Raw genomic sequence first — 26,380 nt, forward strand, 5'->3', positions numbered from 1 at the left:
AAACTCTTTTTTATCAGTATTTTAGGGGAGAAAAGTAGTAGCTTATTTGACTACTATGATCATGTAAGGAATAAAATATTGGGAATGAAATGAAAGCTTTGGATTTATTGAAATATGAAGTATTGACTTTATAAAAATATAGGAAAAAAAAAAGATTCATAGAAAGAGAAGAAGCTATTAGATGTAATTGCTCTAAGTTTGGGGAGTACTTAGTCTAGATAGGATTTATGATTGAAAAAGCAAAATATAAGACTAATATACCTATACAATTATGTTGGAACATTTTTTTTCCTTCTAAAAGCTACATTTTTTACATGGAAAACACTACCAAAAAAATATTAACAGAAAAAAGATTCCAAAAATTAGGATATAATGGTCCATCAAGATGCACATTATGCAAGCAAATTGAAGAAATAATAGACTATTTTTTAATAATTCATCATTTTCTACAAAAATGTTGGTAGTGGATGTGTGTTACTTTGGGATGGAAAATTGCTCTATTATATGATATACTTATGCTTTTTCAATCATGGTCAATCTCAAAGAAACAATTAGTTTTTTCTAGTGTATGAATAATTAGCTCTTCAATAATGATTTGAAAACAAAACAAAAAACGTTATGGTAGTCATTAAAAGGAAAATCCTTCACTACACAAGATAATGAAATGACAAGAAATTGACATAGATTTAAAGTTCCCCTCATTAATAGGGATGGAAGAATTTTGTTGAAATCTCATACAATAAGCGCATTATATATGTTTCCTATTAGGTTGGTTTCAAATAAATTTTGATGGAGTAATAAAAGGGAACCTGATAGTATATAGCGTAGGATGTATTATTAAATGAATATGAGAAATTGATTGGAGTAGCTCAGAAGAAACTAAAAGAAGGAACCAATAATGAAGTTGAAATCCAAGCCTTCATCCATTAGGTTCAAGTAAGTAGTGTTTATAGTTGTCAAAGAGTTGAAATTGAAGACGACTCAATGATAATTATCAATTTGATAAAAATGAAAAAATTGCCTAACTGATATATCAACAACTCTCTTCTACAAGTTTGGCCTCTTTTCGATAACTTGAAAAGTTACACCACTAATCATATTTACAAGAGCATAAATGAAAACATTGATATTCCTACCTATTGTGAATTAGACATGAAAGAAGATTGACTAATTGACTAATGAGTACATTATCAAAGATTGAAAGGTCAAAGGATAAAGACTAAATTCAAGTGTTCAAACATTAACAAACTAACTATTATTAAGATAATTGTAGAAATTTTGAGAAGATTGATCTATATTCATCACTAAAGACTTAGTGATATCAACACAAAATAATCTCTAAATTTACTATACAATAATAAAAATGATCCTCTAAACTATAATTAAATAAAACACAAATATATACAAATAAATATAAATAAAAATTAAATAAAAAATAGACCATAAACAAAATTTAATAATAATAATCAATTTTTATTTATTTTTTAATGGTAAGTGCTATCTAATATGGGATAGCACCATGTTAATAATATGCTACTTAGCCATATATCATTATGTTAATAATAATATGCTACTTACCCCTGTCCCCATGCGGCTGCTTAAGTGCATTAATATTTAAGCAGCTGATGTGTCCCCATGCAAATTTTTATTTAGGGGAATTGGATAAATTGGAATCTCTCCCTATTTTAGTGGAATAGCTGCTGCTTAGAAATTGAAAATAAGCTTTGAAAAAAAGGGGGGGCTGAAATAAGGAGCAACTGTTTATTGAGAAAAATGATATGTGGCTCCACAAATTTCTTTCCCTTCTTTTTATTTGCCTTCAATATTTTTTCCTAAATTTACTTCAAAATTATTACATACATTTTTTCATCTAAAACTAAAATTTAAGATAATTGCTTAAAAAATAAGCAGTAAAATTAAATATCCATGAGCCACCAACTATATAAATTGCTCCTATAAATATTGAACAGTGGCTACTTGCAAAAATAAACTTAGCAGCCACATGAGAACCCAGCTTAGCCATATATCATTAGTATTATAGTATTGAGCCATCCCATCAAGGTAGGTACAGAACTAACAAACGGCATGAGGTATGTGTATTTCCCCATTACATACAGAAATTCCTCTTAAGATAGCGAACCCGAAAGCGTCAAATCTGGTATTATATATCCATAACCTCAGTAGTAAAATCTTCATTTCGTGGTTCCGTTCGAGAACAGTCCCGCGCAGGCGAGTGTTATATATAGCTCGTTACTCCAGACCCTTGATACTTTTCCTCATCCCTTCTTTCTGTCTTCCTCGCCTCGTTTTCTGCCTGTCTTCCCAAGTCTTCCTCCCACCTCGCCCCGTTTTCTGCCAGGTGTTACGTAGAGAGAGAGAGAGAGAGAGAGAGAGAGAGAGAGAGTGAGAGTGAGTGGAAGAGCAGTCTAGAAAGGCGTAAAATTTTATTAAGCCCAAGTCTTAGGTTCCATTTGCAGGAGAGAAAAGCTTTGAAATAAGTTAGGGTTTGTGGCGTTTATTCGCAGGAGAGAAGATGGCTGGCAGGGAGGTTAGAGAGTATACAAATCTCAGCGACCCCAAAGGTATGAAAATAAGGCCTTTGCTTTGTATTAAATGAAATATGTACTACTAGGTTTACATTTGGAAAAAAATGCAGGAGAATAAAATGTATTCTAGGTCTACGCATGAAAACAAAATTTCTGCAGATTTTTAAATTTGAAATTTTATCACTGGGTGGTAATGATTTGTCAGGATATGGAAAACGTTCAGATGTGTGTATAACGTTTTCAGCGGTTTTAGGGCGTATTTTTTAATTTATTTTTTCATTCTTTTGTATATCTATCGCAGTTACTGAAATCAATTTAGTTTTTGAGAGTTTACAGCGGAACTGCATAAAATGCAACTTCGCTTTTCTTTATAGTTCAAGCTTAGTGGATTAATTTGTTTGCATTCGAGGGGTTACATATGAACATCATAAATTGTGGCTTTTCCCTTCTGTGCTAATTAGGGTTAGCGAATTTAATATGGTTATTTAGTCAAATAAATGAATTATTGAGAATTTACTGTGGACGTACGAAGTTTGTAATGATTTAATGTTTGCGAGGGGATGCTAATTCTTTCAACTGTCATTTAAGATGTCTACATATTCGATGTCATCGCCTAGTAAATTTTAACCTAGGACATTATTTTTACGCTAACAATAATTGCAGACAAGTTTTATAAAAAAATGCACTTCTTCTAGGCTTTATGTTTATATTTTTGGTAACAGATAAGAAATGGGGGAGGGGAAACGTACTCTTGTGCTAACAATATTGGAGACAAGTTTTATTAAATTACATTTTTTAAGGCTTTATGCTTATATTTGTGGTGACAGATGAGAAATGGAGGAAGGTTAATGTAGTCTTGTGCTAACAATTATTGGAGACAAGTTGTAAAGAATTACCTTTTTTAAAGGCTTCATGTTTATGTCTTTGGTGGCAGATAAGAAATGGGGGAAGGGTAAAGATAAAGTTGATGACGAAGATGTTGCATTTCAGAGGATGGTGGCAAAGGTTAGTGAACCGGCCCTGCTGGATTTGCGCTGGTTTTTGCTTCTTTCTACAAAATTGTATTAAAGTGTGCATTAGAGTTCATACTTATGAAGATATGAACAAACTTTTGAGAACAAATATTGTTTTTGCGAGAGATTATAAATTTTTAACTAGTAGACATGGATAATTTCTTTCCTTGTTATTCAAAGCATTGGAAATGAGGGGATGTGATCCTATGGAGTGCAATTATTACATTCATTAATATAATAGTTCTTGCAATCTGTGCCATGTGATTTCTGTTGGAGCTTTACCTTAATTTAGTAGCCTGTCCTACAAATTTTTGAATCTATTGTTTTCTATGTCCCTTTTTTTAAGCTGGGTCAAACTACTTATATTTTATGTTATATTTTGCTTGGTGTGAAAGTGCAAATGAGAAAGCATAGTTTCACGCGTCATGATTTTAAAGTTTTCTCATATTGGGTTTCTTCCGAGTAACTTCTTGAGTTTTGTTTGTTCCTATGTGTGTTTTGATTTATTTGCTTGCTCAGTTCTATTCCATGCAAGTACCTCACTTGTTCGTGCACTCAATCAAGTATAAGAATGACATGATTGGCTGATTACACAAGCACACTACTTGCGCATAATTGCATATTGAAGCGTAATTGAATTTCACTTGCATTAAATAATCCGACTACATTGTTGTACAATTGGTCTTGTGGAATAGAAAAGAGTCAAATGTTTGTAGTTGCATAGGAGGGTATGCAATGTGATAATATATTTGATATAGGTGTATGCTAGTATTTGCAAAACTGCAATGAAAACATTATGTAAATGGCAGCAATAGAACTGTATGAAGGATCAATTGCAGCCTTAGATTGTTGTTTCAATGGATAGAACTTGAGAGTAGTATGCAAGGAAAATTAAATCCATGTTTTTGGTGAATTGTGCATTTGAATATCCAAGCCAATCAGATGGTATCACAGCAGGTTATTCCTCATGTTGTAAGGGCTATTGGTAATGGATTACAGATCTGTGTATTTGGTGCCATATGTGATGATTGACTTGCAAGCTATTTGGTGATTCGCATAGCCCAACCGTGAACAAATTTTTGAAGATACATGGGCTTCAAGAGTTTCATAAAATAAATCAGCAATTTCAAATGAAAGATGAGTATTTGAGAATTATGGTGCACCTCTTGAGATTGAGAATCAGGAGTTATGAGTTAGATTGACAAGCCGTAAATATTTTCCCATTTGCATCATAGATGATTGTAACAATTGCATATAAAAAAATGGATATTGTTGTTACTTGTATAAATTGTTGAAAAATGAGTAGCTGAGAAATATGGTGCAGCTCTTGAGATTGAGATTCAGGAGTTACAAGTTAGATTGATAAGCTATAAAAATTACTTCAATGTTGAGATTTTGTTGAACGAGTTCAATTACTTTTTCCACATTCCGTGGGGAAGCATCCCTAGGCATTTTGGTGATTTTCTTGATGTCCCAAGGACTAGGTAACCTTCATCCTCACTTTTCTAATAGTGAGCTGTTTCATTTGGTGCATAAATAAACTTCTAAAAGAAAATATTGCTGAACACCTCTAAAAAGATGAAAGGGGGAGGATTGTTATTGCATTACAAATTCAGTAATTGTTTTTACATTTTCAAAATTAAGCTATATTTAGTCTGTCTAAGATAGTTTAATAGTCATCCCTGAAACGGAATCTCCATGTTCCCACATTTTTGTCCTAGAAACTTGGAGAAACACTTCTCTTTCTTAATTTCTTACAGATATTCGTTTTTATTCCTTTTTTATTTTGTTATTATCGTAATTAGTATCATCAAACCTCTTTGTTTAGTTGGGCAATGCCAGAGTGCTTCAGGATGAGTAAGAATTAAATACTGAATTTAGACTTTGAACATGGACAACCTTTGCATTGAATATGATTGATGGCTGCACCCATGTTTTGTTGAAGGAAAAGGACATGTCTTAATCCATGCATGTAATGATAATTGAAGAGTTAATTGATAATGCAAAGAACAGAAACAAAATGCAAGAGAAGTGGTAAGAAGGATCTCTAACATTCATTCAAGTGTAACTATCAGACATCTTCTCAACAAAAGCCCTGGGAAGTACCTAGCAGCAGTTTTTAAACTCAAATCATGCCTACTTGGAACTAATGACTAGTGTGTGGGTTCATAACTTAAGCACACAGTATCTCTTAAATATAATAATATAATATCCTTAAATAGTGAGAGCTTTCTTAAGGTAGATTGTAATCTACTTAGTTGTAGGTCAGGCCTTGCTGAAATAAAGCATTCAGAAATGTTAGCATTATAGCACTCTTAGATATATTATATAACACATTATATCAGGCAATGAGCAGTCTCATCAAGCAGAAAAATTCAGTGAAAAAACTATCGTCAGAATGTAGTAATTTATTTGTTATCTGTATATTCTGGAAATGAGTGAAGTTAGAAAGGAGTACTTCTTATGGTTGTTCAGCATATCTTGTGAATCTCTTATCAAAATAACAGTCTTAAAATAACTTGCCTTGTTACAGATTTATGTGTTGGATTTAGGACCTTACAAGTTTATGCTTTTAAGGTAAATTAATTCAATGGTTTTTTCATCTATAGAGTACATGTTTCTGATAACTTGCCCTGACAGGGTTCTTGGCACCTCACCTTATACACTTTGAAAAGAACAGATGCAAGAAGTTGCTGGTGAACGTGGGGGATATTTGCATGGACGAGGCGGTATTTCATTCATCTTTGTGCTTATGTATCTTTGATTTTATGTTGGTATTACGCATATGATATTTGACAGTAAGCTCAACTTTTTCTATACATGTAGCTCGTTTAATTTTAAATTTGTATGTGTGGGATATAAAACATGGTGTTATGTGTTGACATTATTATTTTAAATGTCTTTCTAACAATTCCTATGTATTTTGTATTAATTGGAGTGTCGGCTCTCGTTTTAATTAGAGTCGAATCATGATTTTCTTAGTGTATTGTGGGTTTTGGTCATTTGATTTGACAAAATTATTGCTGGTTGAGAGTACTGCAGCATTAGACAGTGATGATCTGCTTTATCTAAAAGAGCAAATGGAAGCTGAGGAGGATGCTGAACGGCTCCGTAGAAGGACTGAGAAACGGGCATTTGCAGCCTTTAAGATATCCTTTGCTTGAACTTTTTTTTTTGGTTTTCAATATTATATTAATTGAAATTTTTTAACAGTGAATTGCGTGTTTGCCATTCCTGTGGAAACATTTTTACGTAGTTAGAAGTTCCTGTTTATTTTGGACTAGTATTTTCTTGACTTTCTTTTCACAGAGCTGCAAGCTTAGCCGATTCTTCACCATCAATACAACCGCTTCGTGTTGAACCAAAGCCTAAGAGTGGGATTAGGTATGTTGTTCCTCCCCTCAATAATGTTTTATTTAAACTAATTACCCATTAGTATTTTGCTGCCCAGTCTGTTATTCTGGATAGGATTGGCAAAGGATTAGAAAATAAGCCAGACCATAGTGTGCATTAGGTTGTTAATAAAAAAATGTTGCAATGGTTTACTAACAAAAGAAGTGGGCAGTACGGTAATGCACTTTACAAATAGAAATCAAATGGTCCATTGTCCTGAGCAACAAAGAACTGCAAACCAAATGTATCTATTCCCCTAAACATTAACAATGTCAAGATTATTTCATGCTTGTAACAGTAACCTCAATGTTCAATCTTCTGAAGATTGTATTAAAATCTCAGTAATACTACCTGTAGTATATTTTGAGTTCCTTTTTCACTGGCTCCTAAACTTTCAAGAAAAAACTGTCATATCTGTCATTTGCAATGCATGATTTGCTAGTATGACAGTCAGCTCTGTTGGGTTTCACACATGCCATGTTTAGTTTCTTTTGCTAAATCTGTCACTGGCATGGTGTAAGAAGCTGTTTGTCAGCACTCTGTGATAGTTATCTCAAGTTAAGTTGATTTACAATACAAAACAAGAGAATGTGTATATCTGCATGTGTAGTTAATCTATGATTATTGCTCTAGGCCGAGCGCTATCTTCCAAGAGAAATGAAGTGGCGTGGTATTCCACGGGAGAGGTTAAAAGTGGCACATTGTGCCCTTTGATGGCATGATGTGATGGGCAAACATTGAATTGAGCTATTCAGGACACACCATTGCTTTGTTGTGCAGTGCTTGTGAGGAGCTGCTCTACATCCTTTTTCTAGTTTTAAAATCTGTGTACCCTGCCATTGCTGATTCACTATGTGGGATTAATCAAAACACAGAAGTAGATGTAAGGCAAAGGATGATAAAATGAAATGGGATAACAGAAGTGTTGCACTTGTGAGGTTGTCTCATCACGACCAAATAAGCAATGTCTCTTTGGGGCATCCTCAAACTTTTTTTTTTCTTATTTGAGTGATTTGATTTCCTGTTTTATTGTTCAGTTCAAGTTTTGTGTGTGCATTAAGATCCTGGTTTTTGTTCTTTGGTTATGTTGCTTAGATTTTGTTTCTGCTGTTATTTTCTGGTCTGTTCAATTTATGGGTCCAATCTGGTTTAAACTGTTATCTAAAAACTGCAGAATCTCTTCTTGTGAAGCCTTTTGTCCATGTTTTTTCAAACTATTTGTGTTTAGGTTTTTTGGTCAAAATTCCTCCAATCTTCTCCCCTACTCTTTGGGCTTTCTTAAATTGTTTAGTAAATCTTCGCCAAGTCCATACTTTATGAAATATCCTTTGACAAGCAGAAACAAACATAAACTCTACGCTAGATGCAGCAAATACATTTTTATTGATTTTCAGATTTCTGGAAATAAACTGGAAATGAAATAAACAGAACCATTAAGAAATTTACTGTCTGAAGACATGTTCTACCTTATTACATATTCTCCAAAGCACTCACAAAACTTAGCGTCCGCGGATAGCTGTTTGTATCCCTGAAATCTTCATGAAACTTTGAGAACTCGGTGACTTCTAGAAGTCTGGAATGAGTTGTGGTCCTGTTGTGACCATTTCACACATCGCCCCATTGCAAATGGGGACCCCCTCTTTTTGCTCGTTTTTCGCTCGCTTTTCGTTTCGCTTTTAGGTTTTTTGTTAGTCTGTCAGTTGTCTGGATTTAGGGTCTAGCCTTAGGGTTTTAATTAACGTCTTTTCAAGCCAGAATCCAGTCAGTTTTGAGAGCTTTTGAGCTTCCTTTCGTTGAATGCAAATTTTGAATGCAATGATTTCGCCAAAATGGTCTATTTTCAATTGGAATTTTGAATGCAGAGCTTAAATTTGTCTAAGTGTTGAAGGTGAAATGTGAATTTTTGTCCAATTGACTAATTTTGACCAAATTTTGACTTTTTTGATTTTTGATCCTGGGCATTGAAAATGATTTGTTTTCGCCTTGTGAAGTGGTAAAATGTATAAAATCATGTTATTTTGGCCTGTAGGAGCAAAATCGCTCCTGTCCCTCAGTGAAGGACAGGAGCTCGTTTTCAAATATCTTACTATTCCTGCAGGGTCAAGATGAATTTCGAGTTGGAAATGATGAAGAAAGGCGTGATCTTTCCATTGAATATAAATTGAATATTTTCACAAACACAGAAATACCTCCAGGAAAAGGATCGCTCCTGTCCCTCAGGAAGGGACCAGGGCGAAGTACTTTGTAGCTCCCGTCCCTCTCCAAGGGACCAGAGCGATGTTCTTCATAGGGCGAGATTCAGGCGAAGATCAAGTCAAGTTTATGTTTGAGGGCAAGGAAGACGGTGAAATGAATTCATTGAATACAAATTGAAGATTTTGAAACGTCAACAAGGGTCCCAAAATGCCTAGTTCGCTCCTGTCCCTCAGGAAGGGACCAGAGCGATTTTTGTTACAGATGATTTTCTTGCCAAGTTTCAATCGATCTCAAGGCATGGATGAATGGAATGGAACATTGCGAATCCGTTGAATATAAACTTTGAAGGCGATAAAGTGAAGTGAAGCCCACAAGAGTAAGATCGCTCCTGTCCCTCTCCAAGGGACCAGGGCGATATGATGGTTATATTGCTTCTTATTCAAGTTTAAGACATTCCAAGACGAGGAACAAGGTGGCAAAGGCGTTTCAAGACATTTCGATCAAGCACAAGGTTACAGAGGTCGCCACGTAGAGGGAATTTGCACTAAGACTCCCAGTTCGCTCCTGTCCCTCAGGAAGGGACCAGAGCGAAAGTTGCATAAAGGCATAGATTTCAAAAGTTAAGCAAGTTTCAAGCGACCAAGGGGAATCAAGGGACTTTATTTCACGCGTTGAAGATAATTGCAAATTGATCAAAACAAGAACAAGCTCAAAATATTGAACTTCGCTCCTGTCCCTCAGGAAGGGACCAGAGCGATATTGAATGCATTGGCCGATTCATGCAAAAATCACGTTAAGTCAAGACTTCACAAGGTCATACAAGGTTCAAGGCGTCTTTTGAAAGTGATATATCAAAGTTTGGAACGTCCAAATGTTATCAATCAAGCTAAGGAGTCTATATCGCTCCTGTCCTTTGGACAAGGACCAAAGCGATTTCATTAAAAACACTCATGCTCCTTCAAAATCAAGACAATGCAAAGATAGACGAGGTAAAGGACGTTATTTGGAAGGCAATAAACGAAGAACAAAGGTTAAATGTTTACGAATTTGAGCCAGGACATGGAGATCGCTCCTGTCCCTCTCCAAGGGACCAAGGCGATATTTGCCAAAACACATGATATCCTTTGAAGATCACGTTGAGATAAAGTCGCACATGGTTTTAAACACCGTTTGGAAGGCGATGCAAAAGGAAATGGACGTTCAATATCACCGATTTGAGCGTAAAACGGAGAAAAGACAAGGATCGCTCCTGTCCCTCTCCAAGGGACAAGGGCGATGATCCTTTAAACATCAAAACGTCTTGTGAAAAGCAAGTGGGACGAGCATGGAATGAACAAGCAAAGTTATTTTTTCACCATACAAGGAAAAGTTGATGTCAAAATGGAGAATTTCAAGAGAAAACATTAGGATCGCTCCTGTCCCTCTCCAAGGGACCAGGGCGATATTACATCCAAGGGCATCCCTTCACACATGCAAGTCAATCAAACTTGAAGGACCCGACAAAAATGATGATTTGAACGTAGAAATGCAGAGGTTGAACGTCAAAAATGCAAAAATCAAGACCAACATGATGGATCGCTCCTGTCCCTCTCCAAGGGACCAAGGCGATGAGGTACGTGTACTTCATTTTCAAAATATTTTGGCGCTCAAATAAACATTTTTGAATTTATTTAAATGCTAGCAAAATCGATATTTTTAATGGCATTTAAATATTGCGCTTGGTATTAATTAATTATTTTTTGCCTTGTAAAAAAATCGAAGTTTATTAATTAAAAACGATGGCATTTAATAATTGATTATTAAATCAATTAAAAATCGAATGGAGCGCTTGGTTAAGTAAGTCGGCCTTGTTATTTTATTAAAAAATCGTTTTAATTGCCATATTTTTTATAAAAGTCGGCCTTGGGGGTGAATGGTGAGGTGAGCACTATAAAGGGAGAAGTGAAATCTTCATTTTCACATCATCATTTTACCTATCTCATATGCGATCAAAGGGAGAAGTGCGAATTTGTATCCAAGGAAGTGCGAATTGTGTTTGAAAGTGCGATTTGGAGTTTATTAATCAAAGGTGGTGCGAACTATCAATCCAAGGTGGCGCTAGTAACTTCCAAGGTGGTGCGAATCTATATTGAGCGAATTTGCCAAGACGAATTCTGAAGATCACGTCAAGGACACAAAAGGTGGCGAAATTACTATCTTGAGGAGATCACATTGAAGACCATCTATACCTCAATTTTGCCTAGGCGAATTTAGTTCTTTTTGCATTCTAGAGTTAGCTCTCTATTGAGGTATGGCGATTTGATTTTATTGTTTTATTTATTCATCGTCATATTTTAAATTTTGAATTTTGAATTTTGAATTCCTAGCTCAATCGTTTTATTTTAGGAAATGATAACTCAAAGACTTATCATGAAGTTTCCTAAAATTTATCCTCTAATCTATGTTATTTATTGCAAAATCTAGTTCTCATTATGAAATGTTGTGTAGGTATGGCAACCCCGAAGGCGGGAGCATCCACTAGTCGCTCAGCTCTCATGAAAGAAGATCAGAAGACCGAAGAAATGGAGACCAAGATCGTGTCGAAGTGGAGCAACATTGGAGATACAAACTTGGGTAACTTCAGCACGAAGAAGTTTCGAGAGATCCCTTACATTGGCAAGCCATCACCTGTCGCCCGGAGAATAATAGAGAGTGGCATCATTAAGGCGGCCGGCTTTCCTCCAGCTGTTCAGTGCCATGAGTTGATGATCGAATGTGCTCGTCACTATGATCCACAGTCCAGAACGATCGTGTCCAAAGAGGGAAACACTTTGGCGTACCTTTCAGAGGAAGCTATAAGTGAAGCTTTCCATCTTCCAGAGCACAGGGACATGATATACAAGAGCATAGAAGGAGCCAGATCAATGTACGAAGATGATCCAGATGCTTGTCTAAGCATTATCAATAAGAACTGGCTACTTAAGAGCCGTCCCCGTCTGAGCAAGGTCCCGAACACACCACACAGGATTGATTTCCAAGAGGAGTACAGAGATTTGATTACCATGCTCAACCGAGTTACAGGAGCCCCTCATGCCTTCTATTTTGAGAAGTGGATGTTTTACTTCATCCAGGTGATCGTTCAGGGAAAAGGTACGATACACTGGGCTAGGATGATTAGCCATTGCTTGGACGTATAGTTGAGGAGACTCAAGGCTACTAAGTCCTTCCACATGAGTTCATACGTCATCTATGCCTTGATCAGGAGTGTTGAGTACGCAGGACTACCTCACAGAGGAGTGATTGGAAGAGGACCCGGCGAGGTTAGAGCTTGTGATTCCTATGCCTACTTGCATCATCCGCCAGGGAGCAACTATAAGTTGGTTAATGATACTTTCACGATGAACATCACAAGGACGTTGCAAGGTGGAATTCACAACAGGTTATCTCAGGATGCCCAGGAATTCATAAAGAGATACGGTGCTTGGTTCATTCAGTTTCCCAAGTTCACTTATATTAGAGTGCATGGATGTCCTTTACCACCATACATGTTGCCGAGATATCCGACAGACAGAATTGTGTTACTTGAAGTAACAAGACAGCTGGCAGCATATGTGAAGGCATTCAAACACAGACATCAAAATGGAGTTCCAGTACCTATCATTTTGGGTAATTCAGTTGAGGTATGTCCTAATGCTTTAGCTATGGATGATGCAGAGAAGGAGTTAGCCTTGTATTCTTTCTCATCTTTTGCTTTGAGAGAAAGCTTTGATCCACGTGGACATTTAGAGGAAACAGTCGGCAGGAAGTTTAGACATGAGTATCAGATTGAAGATTTTATGATGAATCTCTTAGATGATCTTGAAGTGAAACGAAAAATGCATTCTAGATTACCTTTGGATTTCATCAGGAAATGCAAGATTTATAGAGTGGCCGACCAAGCTCAGGACAGTGGCAGACATATTCAGTCTTCCTATGATCGAGAAAGCAAAACAATAAGGTTAGATTGGAATGAGCCCGAGGTCGTGGATTTAGATACTTTGATAGCACCAATCTTGTCTTGTACTCGCAGATGGGTTGACATACAACATCAGAAGTTGAGAGAACAAGGCATAGCCATGACTTTCACTTTGGAAGAAAAACCTGCCGAAGGTGGAGCTAGTGTGAGTGAAGGCAATCCTAATCCTAGAAATTCAGGTGAAGGAAATCTTTGATGTGCCAGTGAGGGCAATCTCCATCCAAGAGGTTCGAAGAGGAAAGAGAGACCTGGAAAGAGAGAATCTTCCAAGAAGAAACAAGAGGCTAACAGAGATCGATCATCCGGTACTTCTTCTAGACCAGAGAAGAGAACAATTCAAATGGAAGAATCCATGGAGTCTATGGTACAGAATGACAGGCAGGAAGAAGGACAGGCACAACATGGTTCACCAGATGGATCTCTCCAAGACTATGAGTTAGATGAAGACAAAGAAGACAATGAAATATCATCTCCTCCCAGACAGGAAGAAATAATGCATAAAGAGATTCAAGTTCAAGAAACAAGATCGATTATCCCAGATTGGTTGAAGGAAAGATTAACTAAGGTGATCGTAGTAGAGGACGAGGACAATGCAATTGATTTAGAGAGCCTTGTTGGACGCTCACATGAAGTAACAGAAAAGAAGAAGGCTACCAAGATGTCCAAGATGATTCGAGATGAGACTGGATCCAGGAAATTGCAGATAGCTACACCGACAGCAGACAAATATGAAGGTGAGATCCTAGCAGAAGAATATGATATACAGACTTTTGAGTTAGGACCATCTACTGCAGAATAGACTTTAGATGATGCTACCGATTCATTTGAAGCATTGAAAGACAAGCTTAGAGAAGAAATGGAGAAGAATAGGAAGCTTGAGCGAGAGGTCGGTGCATGGAGGACATATTTCAGTCACATCAATGAACCTTTGGGACGTCAGGATCCAGTTAGATCACCAGTACAAGCATTGCTGCTTCAATCAATCAATGAAGCAGAAAGATTCAGGAACATGGTCCAACGTACAAGTAATTGGATGGATAGATCTCATACAGTGGCTATAGAGTTTGTAACAAGGATGATGAAGATTATTCATCAAGCTATCCAGGTTTTTGAGATGATCCACAATTTGATGATAACAGTAGCTGCATTCGCCCATACCAAGGATGTTATCATTCCTGTCTTGAAAGTTATTAGACATACTTCAAGGAAGATTTTAGCGCAGGAGAAGATCTTGGAGGGAGAATCTCACAGTTTGTTCCATTGGTCAACCTTACTCCATATGAAGAATGTTTTCTTTGAAGACATCAGTACTAGATGTAGCCAAGTTGAGGAGGTGATCAATCCGATCCAGGACAGAGTATTTGAGGTACTTCGTACCATTCTTGGCAGAAGGATCGAGGTTGAGACAGATGTGGATATGCAGGAACTAGAGGATAGAATCAAGATCATCTTTTGCAAGGACGCGAATGTTACAGATGAGCAGTATGATCAGATGTTTGCCACCATGCTCCTGATTGAAAAGACGAAGGAACTTGAACCTTCATGGGACGCAGCTCTTCTAGATGCATTCGATCAGGTCATCCACTTAGAAGAGAGTATGAAGAATCTTCCCGAGATTCCAATTGCAGAAATCGAAGGAATCGTTTCAAGATTCATTGCATATGCTAAGAAAGAGAATTGGAAAGGGAATAAGATTCTAGATGAAAGGTTGTTACAGATGACATGACATCTTATTTCTCATTGGTTTATGTCTCCTAGGTTTTTGTGCCAAAATTTAATATTTGGCTATGCATTTAATATTGTTCAGTAAAAAGGAGGCCATTTGTAACAAACCCTAATTAGGGTTTAGGTGTCATGATCTTGTCTGTTGATCTACTTTCAAACTGGACCTTTCATTGTAATTGAGGATGCTATTTATACCCTCATTTTTCATTTCAGTAGTTAATAGTGTAATAGTCAATAGTTGATGTAAGAGATATTAGAGCTAGAAGCAATTTTATTTTGTAGCAAGATTGAGTTTTGAAGAGAGGAATTCAAGCAATTGTTGTACATGATGATTTGGAAATCAATGAAATATTGAAGTTATGGTGTTTTGTTGCAAATTTCTTGAGTTATCTTCATGGTTGTTTGATTTACTTGAATTGTGCTCAATCAAAGTAGCTTGTTAGTTTGAAGGACATTGTGTGAGACTTGATCTTTGGTAGGATTCGTAATCCAAACCACTAGCTTCTTGCTGATTGTAGGAACGCCTTGCGTGGTCGACTGGAGAATACCTTGAATCCCTTAATCTTCAATCATTATTGTATCTTGGATATGTACCTTCGTGGTAGTGTCCATGATCTTTGATGCATTGAATATCATTTTATTACCTTAGAAGATCGCACTAATTTCAATTGAGTTGTTATCTTATGGCAAAATTGAAGTTGGTTGAATCTCGCCAAGTCTTGTCCATACTAAGTCATTCATAGGGTTAGACTAGATTAGACCTCTTTCAAACCCTACTCCTTTTGTTATTTTTTGAATAGTTTCCTTAGTTTAGCAAATCTTGAACTTTCGGAAAACGTAAGGCCCCTTGGAGGAAACAGCAAATCACATCATACCGCTGGAAGCTTGTCGACACGTAGAGACCCTACTAAAAGAACCTTGGAGTCTACCTAACTGATCCTTTACGCGAATCTTCAGCAGTTAGAGACTATTTTCTCAAGAGAGGATAAGATGCCTATTGGTATTTTATTCTGTGTATGATGGTGTACAAAATACACGTCAACAGGTCCCTAAATCCTTAACTTCATGGCTGATTAAACTACTGTGATCCTCAACGGATGCTGGATGCTGATCCCACGCAGTTACACTAACATGCAGACCTTGGGTGGCCGTCCAAGCTGGTTATCATGGGGTTTTTCGTCCTAGGGCAGGCAAAGAGAAATAATAAAAATCAGAATCATCAATAATATCCCCGCCTTAACTCTTCTCCAACCTTAAGAAGACAATCAAACTTAAAATCCACGCCCACCCTAATTCCTATAAATCAGGCGGCTTTCTTAATTAATTCCAGTGATAATACTTTTCCCTTAAAAGTATTCATCAATTATGTATTTAGCGCCCCCTCCATAAAGGATAAAGGAATCTAAAGAAAATGTTTGGATAATGAATTGCAATGGCCCCATCCTCATGACTGAACATCAAGAGTCACTTAAGTGAACATGGACCCCACCACCTTATTGAAAACAACCTCCTCTTTATTCACTAAAATGAAAAATCGACTAAGTGTTGGAGGAAAACTTACACTCAGCGAGCTGATTACTGAGCTACAGCGGTGCAAGAGAGGGGACATGACACTTCAAAAAGTTTTTGTTTAAGTTGCCAGTTCTGGTATGGTAATTTTTTCCTTGGGTACACTATGGTTTGGTATGGCTGTTATATGTATATGTGCAAAAAAATTTAAAACATATACAGAATTGCAAATACATTTAATATTATATTATATATTAATATATAAAAAAATTAAAAAGCATACAAAATTGCAAATACATTTGATATAACACATTATATATTTATATTTTATAATAATAATGATATGTGAATCTTTGATAGTATGATTCTTTATCATTGATCAATGACATTATGGTAGTCACAAAAATAATTGTCTAAGTTGTTAGTTTTCGTCTCCACTCCTAGATCTCTTATTGTAATCAAGTTTCTTATGTGACAAAAAATCCTAATGACTAGTGGGGGTTGGGATGTTGGAGTCTTTTGCTGTTGAGCCAAAAGCTCAAACTATTGATGCCCGATACAAACACCAGATTTAACCCGACCCATGGGAGGCAGTTAAGCCATGTCACGAGTCCCCAAGGAGGTGTTGACCACCAAGTCAACAATGTGCCCTTCAGCACCAACTGAGCCTTCAGCACCCACTGAAGGGAGACTCGAACCTGTGACCCAAGGCTTTGATACCACTTGTTGGAATCATTTTCCCAACGCCCGATACAAACACCAGATTTAACCCGACCCATGGGAGGTGTTTAAGCCATGTCATGAGTCCCTAAGGAGGTGCTGACCACCAAGTCAACAATCTCCCCTTCAGCACCCATTGAAGGGAGACTTGAACTTGTAACTCGAGGCTTTTATACCAATTGTTGGAATCATTTTCCGTTGTGCCAAAAGCTCGAACTATCAATGCCCGATACTATCTAAATTTTTTTTTTTTTTTTGTTTGGATGGCCCTTGGGTTTGCCTAGAGTCTCACCTAGGCACCTTGGGTGAACCCAGAATACTCCTTTCACAGGACCCACAGCGAAGTTGAGTGAACCCATGGTGCTTGGACAAACCAAGGACACACTTGTTGTAGGACCTGTACCTGCACCTGTTCCGTATGGGATAGGGACTCCATAGGGGTGTACCTAGTAACTTAGGTTTTTGTTGCTTTTGCTAAGTTTTTTCCATCCAAGCTTCTCCCAGATCTAAAAAGTTATTGAAACCAGTTTATTCTTTTTGTATGTAATAGGTTATGCTAAACCTAGATATTAAATAGCTTTGTGTTAGGCTTAATAAGGCTAAGTTTTGAATTTTGAAGATCCAATTGCTTAAAGCCTTAAAGCTAACATACTGGACATTGTGAGCTGTTAAATTAGACTTAATTTTGAAGTTCTTCCTTTTGGATCTCAATCAAAATAAACCCAGTTCTCATGGTGGTATTTTAAGATATTGTAACGTTTTCTGGATCTTTAGTGATGCAGGAGCATCTAGGGCTCTAGTGATCTTGCAAGCCCCCCAAAATTATCAATTTATCTGTCAATTTTGATTTCTTGTTCTAATTTTGTGTGTTGCATTTCTTGTTCTAATTTTGTGTGTTGCATTTCTTGTTCATGTCTGTGTGAGTGTATTCTCCTACTTGGTCTCATTCATATTCTTAGGCATTAACAGATTTTACAAATGTTTACTTTCTATATTCTCTGTAGAGAAGTTCCTGGGGCCTACATTCTGAAGTGCCACCTAAAAGAATTTAACAAATCGCTCTGAGCATGTCTTCTTGCATCATACTACCAGCACATGCCTTGTACTTAGTGCCTGAAGCTGAAGGTTCAAAATTATTCTGATGCTGTGCATTTCTTTTAGCCTAACTGCTGATTTGAATATGCTTCTGGGGCCCATGCACTCTATGGCCCTTTCTGAATAGTTAAGATTCTTGACCTCTTGGTAGATATGTCATGGGGTCCACATACCCTCTTTTCTTTAAGAACTGTATAATTAATATTCATTGCTGGATGTAATCTTTTTTATTCTTGGCGGTAGTTAATAAACAGTTATGTCCTTGGTGGTTACTTTTTCATTGATGCAATTTTTAAAGTCATGTTGTTTTATTTTATGAGCAGTTACTAACCCAGTTGGGTTGGCATTTTCTGCATAAAACTGTCAGCGGCAGTTAAACTTTTTTAGTATTAGTGCATTATGACAATATGGCAGTGACTGAAACATAAAGAAATAAATCAGCCGACAGGGGTAAAAAAATATTAAGTTTAAAGGGGAGCCGTGGAATCTTATGAGGGGAGACAAGAATATTCAAGGCATATCAGAAAGAAGAATCAAGGTGGAGGAACAATATAGGTGTAGCTGGGCCAAACCTTTTCATACAAGGATATTCAGATTCTTGAAGTTGTTGAGAACTGAAGTGATATGATGAAGTTTGTGAATAAAGAGAAGTTGCAAAGATTAGCTGGTCCAAATAGGACTAATATTAATCATTTGAATCTTCATCACTTTGTAGCATGTTGTGAGGCTGTTTAGCCAATAGACTTGTAGTTCTTCTGAATATTAATAGACTTTGATTTGTTGTTTAGTACATTGTTAGTGAAAAAGTAAACAAGCTGCCTGAAAAGGTCCTCAGTATAGGTCTGCATCCCTTAGCAATTCATGTCCCCAACTTAGACTGGAATATAAAATTTGAACTAGTTGCCGGTTTATAAAATTATTTGTCAAGTTTTTTCTCCTTTGAAGTATGAACAGTTTATTAGATAGAGTGTGTTAGGCTGGTCATCTTATGAACTAGTTATGTGATTGGCATATTGAATTAGCATTAGATTTAAATTACTATTTTTAAGTAGATTTATTTTTGTATTAATTATATGGAAAGCTTAGGATAAACTGGTTGTTTTTGAGTTTTTAAGAAGCCAAAACTAGAAAATGTTTACAGTTAATTTATGATGATTGCCCTAGGCCGAGCGCTATCCTCCAAGAGAAATGGAGTGGCGTGGTATTCCACGGGAGAGGTTAAATGTGGCACACTATCCCACTTGTTGTTATGGTGTGATGGGCAAATATTGAATTGGGTTGCTCAGGCTGCACTACTGCTATGTCTTGCAGTTCTTGCGAGGAGCTAACCCTACATTTAGTTTTTTTTTTTCTATAGAATACTCTGTTCCCCAGTTTATCATATGAGGATGCACTAGCACAGAACTAAAAACACAGTACAGAGGGTAAGGAAGTGAAATAGAACCTTTGTGATCTTTACTTTTATTGCTTTCCTCATTCGTAAATGACCTTAAGATTTCTTTGTGGATTTTGTCATTTTGAATAAATTTAGATTCGGATTTCTTGATGTTTGTAAAACAAGAAACATTCTATGCATTGCTTTTTAGCCTCCTACACTCATTTTAGTGTCTTTCTTGCATTATAGGAACTATATCAGGTTGAGCCTTGAGATGCTGTTTCTCAGCTTCCTAAGCTTGATGCATTCAAGTGTTTTACAAGGCAACACCAGAAAATATTTTGTGATGATTGCCCTAGGCCGAGCGCTATCCTCCAAGAGATATGGAGTGGCGTGGTATTCCACCAGAGAGGTTAATGTGGCACACCATCCCACTTGTTGGCATGGTGTGATGGGCAAACATTGAATTGGGCTGCTCAGGCCGCACCACTGCTTTGTTTTGCAGTTTTTGCGAAGAGCTAACCCTACATTTAGTTTTCTTTATCTATTGAATAATTTTTTGGCCAGTTTTATAATATTAGGATGCATTGCTGCTAGCCTGCTACTAATACACTGTACATATAGGATGCACCGGCACTGAATTAGAAGTGCAGTGTAGAGGGTAAGGAAATGAAATAGAACCTTTGTAATTCTTACTTTCATTGCTTTCCTCATTTGTGAATAGCCTAAGTTCTTTGAGTGGATTTTGTTATGTTCAATTAATTTATGATTTGGGATTCTTAATGTCTGTAAAACAAGAAACATTCTATGCAAACGGCTCAGAAAATGTGGCAGCTTAAACTAGAAGCCATTACAGAATTTTGATATTTTTTTGCTTTAGATTATATATCATTCATAGAGTTCCTGAGTTGTAGGCTTTGCTCACTTTTGATCTTTTAGCCAGGAGTTAGCCTCCTACCCTCATCTCAGTGTCTTGCTTGAATATAGGACCTATACCATGTTGAGTCTTAAGAAGCTGTTTCTCTGCATTCTAAGCTGGTTACACTTGCATGTTTTACAAGGCAAGACCAGAAAACATTTTGAAGTTAATTTATGATGATTGCCCTTGGCTGAGAGCTATCCTCTAAGAGAAATGTAGTGGCATGTTATTCTATGGGAGAGTTTAAATGTGGTACACCATACCACTTGTTGGTATGATATGATGGGCAGACATTGAATTGGGCTGCTCAGGCCACACCGCTGCTTTGTTTTGCAGTTCTTGTGAGGAGTTAATTCTACATTAGTTTTCTTTTCTATAGAATGTTTTTTTCCCCAGTTTTATCATATTAGGACGGATAGGATGCACCAGCACAGAACTAGAAGTTTGGTGCAGGGCACAAGGAAATGAATTAGAACTTTTGTAATTATTACTTTTATTGCTTTTCTCATTTGTAAAGGACTTAAGATCTCTGAGTGGGTTTTGCCATTTTCATTTAATTTAAGATCTGGGGTTCTTGACATTATTCAAACAAGAATCAAAGAAACTAGAAGCTATCACAGACTTATGATAGGATTATTTATTTTGCTTTAGATTTTATATCGTTCATAAAGTTGCTTAATCTTAGGTTTTGTTCACTTTTGATTGATTAGCCTCCTACCCTCATTTTATTGTCTTGCATGCATTATGCTACCTATACCATGTTGAGCCTTGAGAAGCAGTTTCTCAGCATCCTAAGCTGGTTGCAATATAGTGTTTTACAAGGCAAGATCAGAAAATGTTTACAGTTAATTTATGATTATTGCCCTAGGCCGAGCGCTATCCTCCATGAGAAATGGAGTGGCGTGGTATTCCACGGGAGAGGTTAAATGTGGCATACCATCCCACTTGTTGGCATGGTGTGATGGGCAAACATTGAATTGGGCTGCTCAGGTTGCACCACTGCTTTGATTTGCAGTTTTTGCGAGGAGCTAACCCTACATTTAGTTTCTTTTTCTATAGAATATTCTGTTCCCCATTTTTATGATATTAGGATGCATTACTGGTTTTGATATTCTGTACAGATTGGATGCGCCAGCACAGAAGTAGAAGTGCAGTCTGGAGGGCAAGGAAATGAAATATAACCTTTGCAATTGTTACTTCTATTGCTTTCCTTATTTGTGAATAACCTAAGATCTCTGAGTAGATTTCTTCATCTTCGGTTAATTTAAGATTTCTGATTTCTGTTTATTGATGCCTACAAAACAAGAAACAAAGAAACATTCTATGCACTGCAAGAGCATTTGGAAAATGTGGCTGCTCAAACTAGAAGCCATTGCAGACTTTTGATAGAAATTTCTTTTTGCTTTAGATCTTATATCATTCATAGAGTTTTTTAGTCTATGGCTTTGCTCAATTTTGATCTTATACCGTATTGAGATTTGAGAAGCTGCTTCATAGCATCCTAGGCTGGTTGTGTTCAAGTATTTCTACAAGGCAAAACCAGAAATTGTTTGTAGTTAATTTAGATGAGTGCCCTAGGCAAGACTGCTATCTTCCAGGAGAAATGGAGTGGCATGGTTTTCCACAGGAGAGGTTAAATGTGGCCCATCCATCTTGCTGGCATAGTGTGATGGGCAAACTTAATTGGTCTGCTCATGCTGCACCACTGCCCTTGGTTGAGCACTATCTCCAAGAGAAATGTGGTGGTTCCTACTTGTTGAAATGGTGTAATGGGCAAACATCGAATTGATCTGCTCAGGCCACATTTGTTTTGCAGTTCTTTGCGAGGAGTTCAGTTTTCTTTTGCTATAGAAATTGTTCGCCATTTTTAAAATATTGGAATGCTCTGCTGCCCCTGATATTGTGTACACATGGGATACACCAGCATAGAACTACAAGGGGAAAAGGGCAAGGAAATGAATTATATGACACTTCTAGGTTTCTCTTTCTATAGAATATCGTTTGTTGTTTTAAAAATATTTGTGTGACGATGTTGCTGATACAAAAATCAAGTGGGATCTCTATGCAGTTATTAGCTACGTTTATTACTCTCCTATTTTCTAAATAATACAAAAATCTCCAACGTGTTTCTTCTTATATTCAATTAATTAAAGACGGGCTCCTTGATATCTGTAAAACCAAAAATAAAAAAACATTTTATGATGATCTTAGATAAATATATTTTTAACTATAGAACTTATCATTCACAGACTTTTTAGTTTTAGGCTTTGTTCTCTTTGGATCATATTTTGCATATATACCTCATTTTAGTGTCTGTCTTGTATTTATTATTTTATATGACCTATGCATAGTTGAGTATATATCAGTGTGGCCTGCAAATGTTATGGATTCCACGTCAATTGACAAATGCATGTTATACTTTTTGATTTATTAACACTCAAGCAGGAGTTTTAGAAAGATGTAGATGTACCAAGTGTGAAGCAACTTCATGCTAAACAATGACAATGAAAAACTGGAAATTTAGTGGGATATGGTATTTTAATTGCAAATAACAGTCTGTCGAGCATATTTATAGTACAGCGTAAAAGGATGATCGTTATACTTTTTGATTTATTAACACTCAAGCAGGAGTTTTAGAAAGATGTAGATGTACCAAGTGTGAAGTAACTTCATGCTAAACAACGACAATGAAAAACTGGAAATTTAGTGGTATATGGTATTTTAATTGCAAATAACAGTCCGTCAAGCATATTTATAGCACAGCGTAAAAGGATGATCGTTCTGTGATCTGGTTCCTTACAAGTGACGTGGGTGACTCTTCCACAATTTTGAATTTAATCGAGTAAAAGAAGGATGGTGTCTTTCCTAACATCCATGGTTGAAATATACGAAGCAAAGAAATTTTATAGCAGTCTCTGTGATACTCTCTAGTTTATATTTTGTGATCAGTGTCCATGTAAATTCAACTACTGACTATGCTACAAACAGTCCGGTGCATAAGTTTGTTCCCAAATGAATCAAAGCCCTTGGTCTTTTCCGACAGGAATGGTCACACAGCCACTTAGTGACATTGTTCTGTTACAGAAGTATTCCTTATAATGGATATGCCGTTGTCCTTAATTAGTGTATGCTTTTCATTGCTGTTTTTCTTTTTTTCTAATAATATTTTTTTTCCTACTGTTTTGTAGGCAGCAAGTGCTTCTCAAGAACATTTTAGAGGTAAAACCCAAGAGACAGCGAGTATCTGGTCATCCATCTGTTACTACAAGTGGAGGTAAATCACCAGAAGCACCTAATGGATCTTCAGCTTTTTCATGTGTTAAATCAAATGGAATTTCTTCGGCAGAAACAATTGTCGTCCCGAAAGTCAATTCTGATGGCAATAATCAAGGAAGTGACTCTTCCCAACAAGGGAACCCAAAAGAACAAGCCAGTGGAGGTTTGCTGGGTTTGGCTTATGAGAGTTCTGATGAAGATTGAATATGGTGAGATACGATGAAGTTTGAGTTGACAATTATGATGGGGTTGGTTCATCTGGTGCACAATCATACGTATTTGCATAAATTTTATGCCGGTCTCACCAACGAACTTCTTTGTCAATGTATAATATGTTTGGATAGTAGAGCTTGGGTTTGCATCGAAGCAAATCTATTATATGCGATGAGGTCTGACAAAGAGCAATATACATCATCTTTTACTAGTGAGCACCTTTTGTAAGCCAAGGAAATGCATTTGAGCTTTGTAAATTTAGTGAAGTTATATGAGATTCTAAATAAATTCTGACGCAATATGTTCTAATTGCGATAGAATTATAATCTACTGAAAGATATCAACTTCTAGCGTTTGCTTACATGTATGTAATGACAGTTTCAGTTTTTGTGTTGGAATTGGTTTGTCATGGGATTTGGCAAATGGTATACTCCTGTAAGATGTCATATTGTTCTTGGAACATCCATTATGCATATTGATTGGTTGGTCTTATTGGTTAGTGGCTAAACAACTGAAATGTTATTGATCCATGGCTAGCTTCCAATACCATTAATAATGGTCCTCAACTTATGTGTATTTCTTATGCTGTACAATGTTGGACAAGGTCTAGTAAGATCAAGGTAATATGGTTGGTTCGATGGCATGTTGTGAACCATAAAGTAGTTTAGTGAGAAGATGCAAAACCGTAACTAGTTCCTGCCAATATTCACTGGGTTTTATCAGTTGACATCAAATGAACCAATGAGATGCTAGAATTAATTTAATTTTTTTTAATATTTTTAAAATATTAAAAGTTTGAACTTAGTAATATGATGCAAAGCATGGAATTTATTTTACAATCAAAATTAATACTAACTTATTTTTCTCAATTCATTGTTCTATTTGATAAATAGCTTCATTTTTTATGTAAAAAATTGGGGACCAAAGACTTTTTAATTATGTTTGATATCATTTTGATTTATTTAAGCGTGAAATAGAAAAAATATAAGGATTGTCATTAAAATGATTAATAATACAAATGAAATTTACATAGAAGTTTTTTTAAATTAATAAGTAAAAATAATATTTAACTAAAGATAATGAATATTTATATATTTAGATTTGTAAATTTTATAAATTCTAGCCATTTTTATCAATTTAATGTTAATGTAATTATTAAGTTTAATCATAGTTAAGAGCTTTTTTAAAAAAAATTGTCTCTCTTTGATTAACATTTGCAATATAATTTTAAAAATTTGAAGATTGGAGTAGTTAATCTTGCTGGCAAAGATCTGATTAAAGATAAATTACTTGTGCTTTGTACGGATTGAGTACTTGTAGTCATCCTATTCCTATGGAGGAATGAAAAAACAGTTATTCAAGACGTGATCAATCTTCATGATTCCTAGATATGAAGAAGCTAAATTAGTGTTTTAGTAGTATTTTTCGTTCCTTGTTTCTGGTTTGAAAACAGTTATTCAAGAGGTGATCAATCTTAATGATTCCCAGATTCAAAAATTACCTTGAAGCTGCTCGTATTATGAATGAGCTAAAGTAGTGTTTTTGTTCCTTGTTTCTGGTTTGCTTTTCTTCTTTTAGACCACATTTTACTGTAATTGTTTTAAGGTTGTTTTTACCTTTGATAAAAAATATTTTTCATATAATATTTTAATTTTTGTCATCATATGTAAAGCTCTTTTTATCAACATTTCCAACATATTTTTAAGTTCTTTTTATTCTAACTTTTAAATATCATTTATAAGCAAGACTTTGAAAGTAGTTCCACAATTAACAATAAGACAAAAAATATTTAATAAAGGTTGTTGAGGAGTAATTCTAATGTATCTAGTTTATTTGATTTTTTATTTAATTTAGCCAATGAACATATTAAATTAAAAAAAAAAGAGCAACAATAGTATAATTTACATTTAATTTTTTATTTAATATTCATGTTGGAAATAAAGTACACATTTAATCTAATGCATTTAATTAATGATTCCAATAACACGAGCATTATTATATACATCATAATAGTCATTTTTTATATAAGAAGGTAAGTTAATATGAAAATAATTTTTTATTTAAATGATATTTGACAACTAAATTCATTGATTCATTCAACATAACAAGATGTCGCTCCCGCACTCGCACCTGCTGTCCAACGGCTCTCTCGCCTCGTGCATTTCAAATGTTCCTGCCACTGCGTTGATTGGTATTGGATCCCAACTTCCCTCTGCGTTGGGCCATGACTCTCCTGCCCGGGCTGTGTTTGTGGCTGCTTCTTCTGAGTTGGTGCCTCGGCCTAATTGGGTCATTGATGGCTCCCACATCGTTGGTGAGTTTCCCCCTCTCGTGGTTGCTACTTCCGGTGCTGGTGTTGTGGCGGCTCTGTCTGCTACATTGGGTGATTTTGCTGGTGTAGAAGGG

The 26,380-nt window shown here is 36.1% G+C and overlaps 1 protein-coding gene and 1 long non-coding RNA gene across 2 annotated transcripts; both read left to right on the top strand.

Annotated features, from left to right (window-relative positions):
- The first annotated feature begins 2,026 nt into the window (after positions 1-2,026).
- Positions 2,027-24,362, top strand: LOC131037148 (uncharacterized). The gene is made up of 6 exons (XM_057969193.2): positions 2,027-2,582; positions 3,481-3,551; positions 6,240-6,288; positions 6,602-6,708; positions 6,867-6,943; positions 23,674-24,362. Exons 1-6 carry the CDS (start codon positions 2,534-2,536, stop codon positions 23,963-23,965), a joined length of 645 nt encoding a protein of 214 aa, XP_057825176.1. The 5' UTR covers positions 2,027-2,533; the 3' UTR covers positions 23,966-24,362.
- On the top strand, positions 6,950-20,101 carry LOC131037149 (uncharacterized). Its single transcript, XR_009104174.1, has 2 exons — positions 6,950-8,540; positions 15,913-20,101. It is a non-coding gene; the product is annotated as an uncharacterized LOC131037149 (long non-coding RNA).
- Positions 24,363-26,380: the final 2,018 nt, after the last annotated feature.

Source organism: Cryptomeria japonica, chromosome 7, assembly GCF_030272615.1.
Source record: "Cryptomeria japonica chromosome 7, Sugi_1.0, whole genome shotgun sequence".
In the NCBI taxonomy this organism is placed as follows: domain Eukaryota; kingdom Viridiplantae; phylum Streptophyta; class Pinopsida; order Cupressales; family Cupressaceae; genus Cryptomeria; species Cryptomeria japonica.

Coding starts and splice junctions, on each gene's coding strand:
- LOC131037148 (XM_057969193.2), top strand. CDS start 2,534: ATGGCTGGCAGGGAGGTTAGAGAGTATACAAATCTCAGCGACCCCAAA. Junction 3,552..6,239: donor TTCAGAGGATGGTGGCAAAG/GTTAGTGAACCG, acceptor TGAAAAGAACAG/ATGCAAGAAGTTGCTGGTGA. Junction 6,289..6,601: donor ATATTTGCATGGACGAGGCG/GTATTTCATTCA, acceptor AGAGTACTGCAG/CATTAGACAGTGATGATCTG.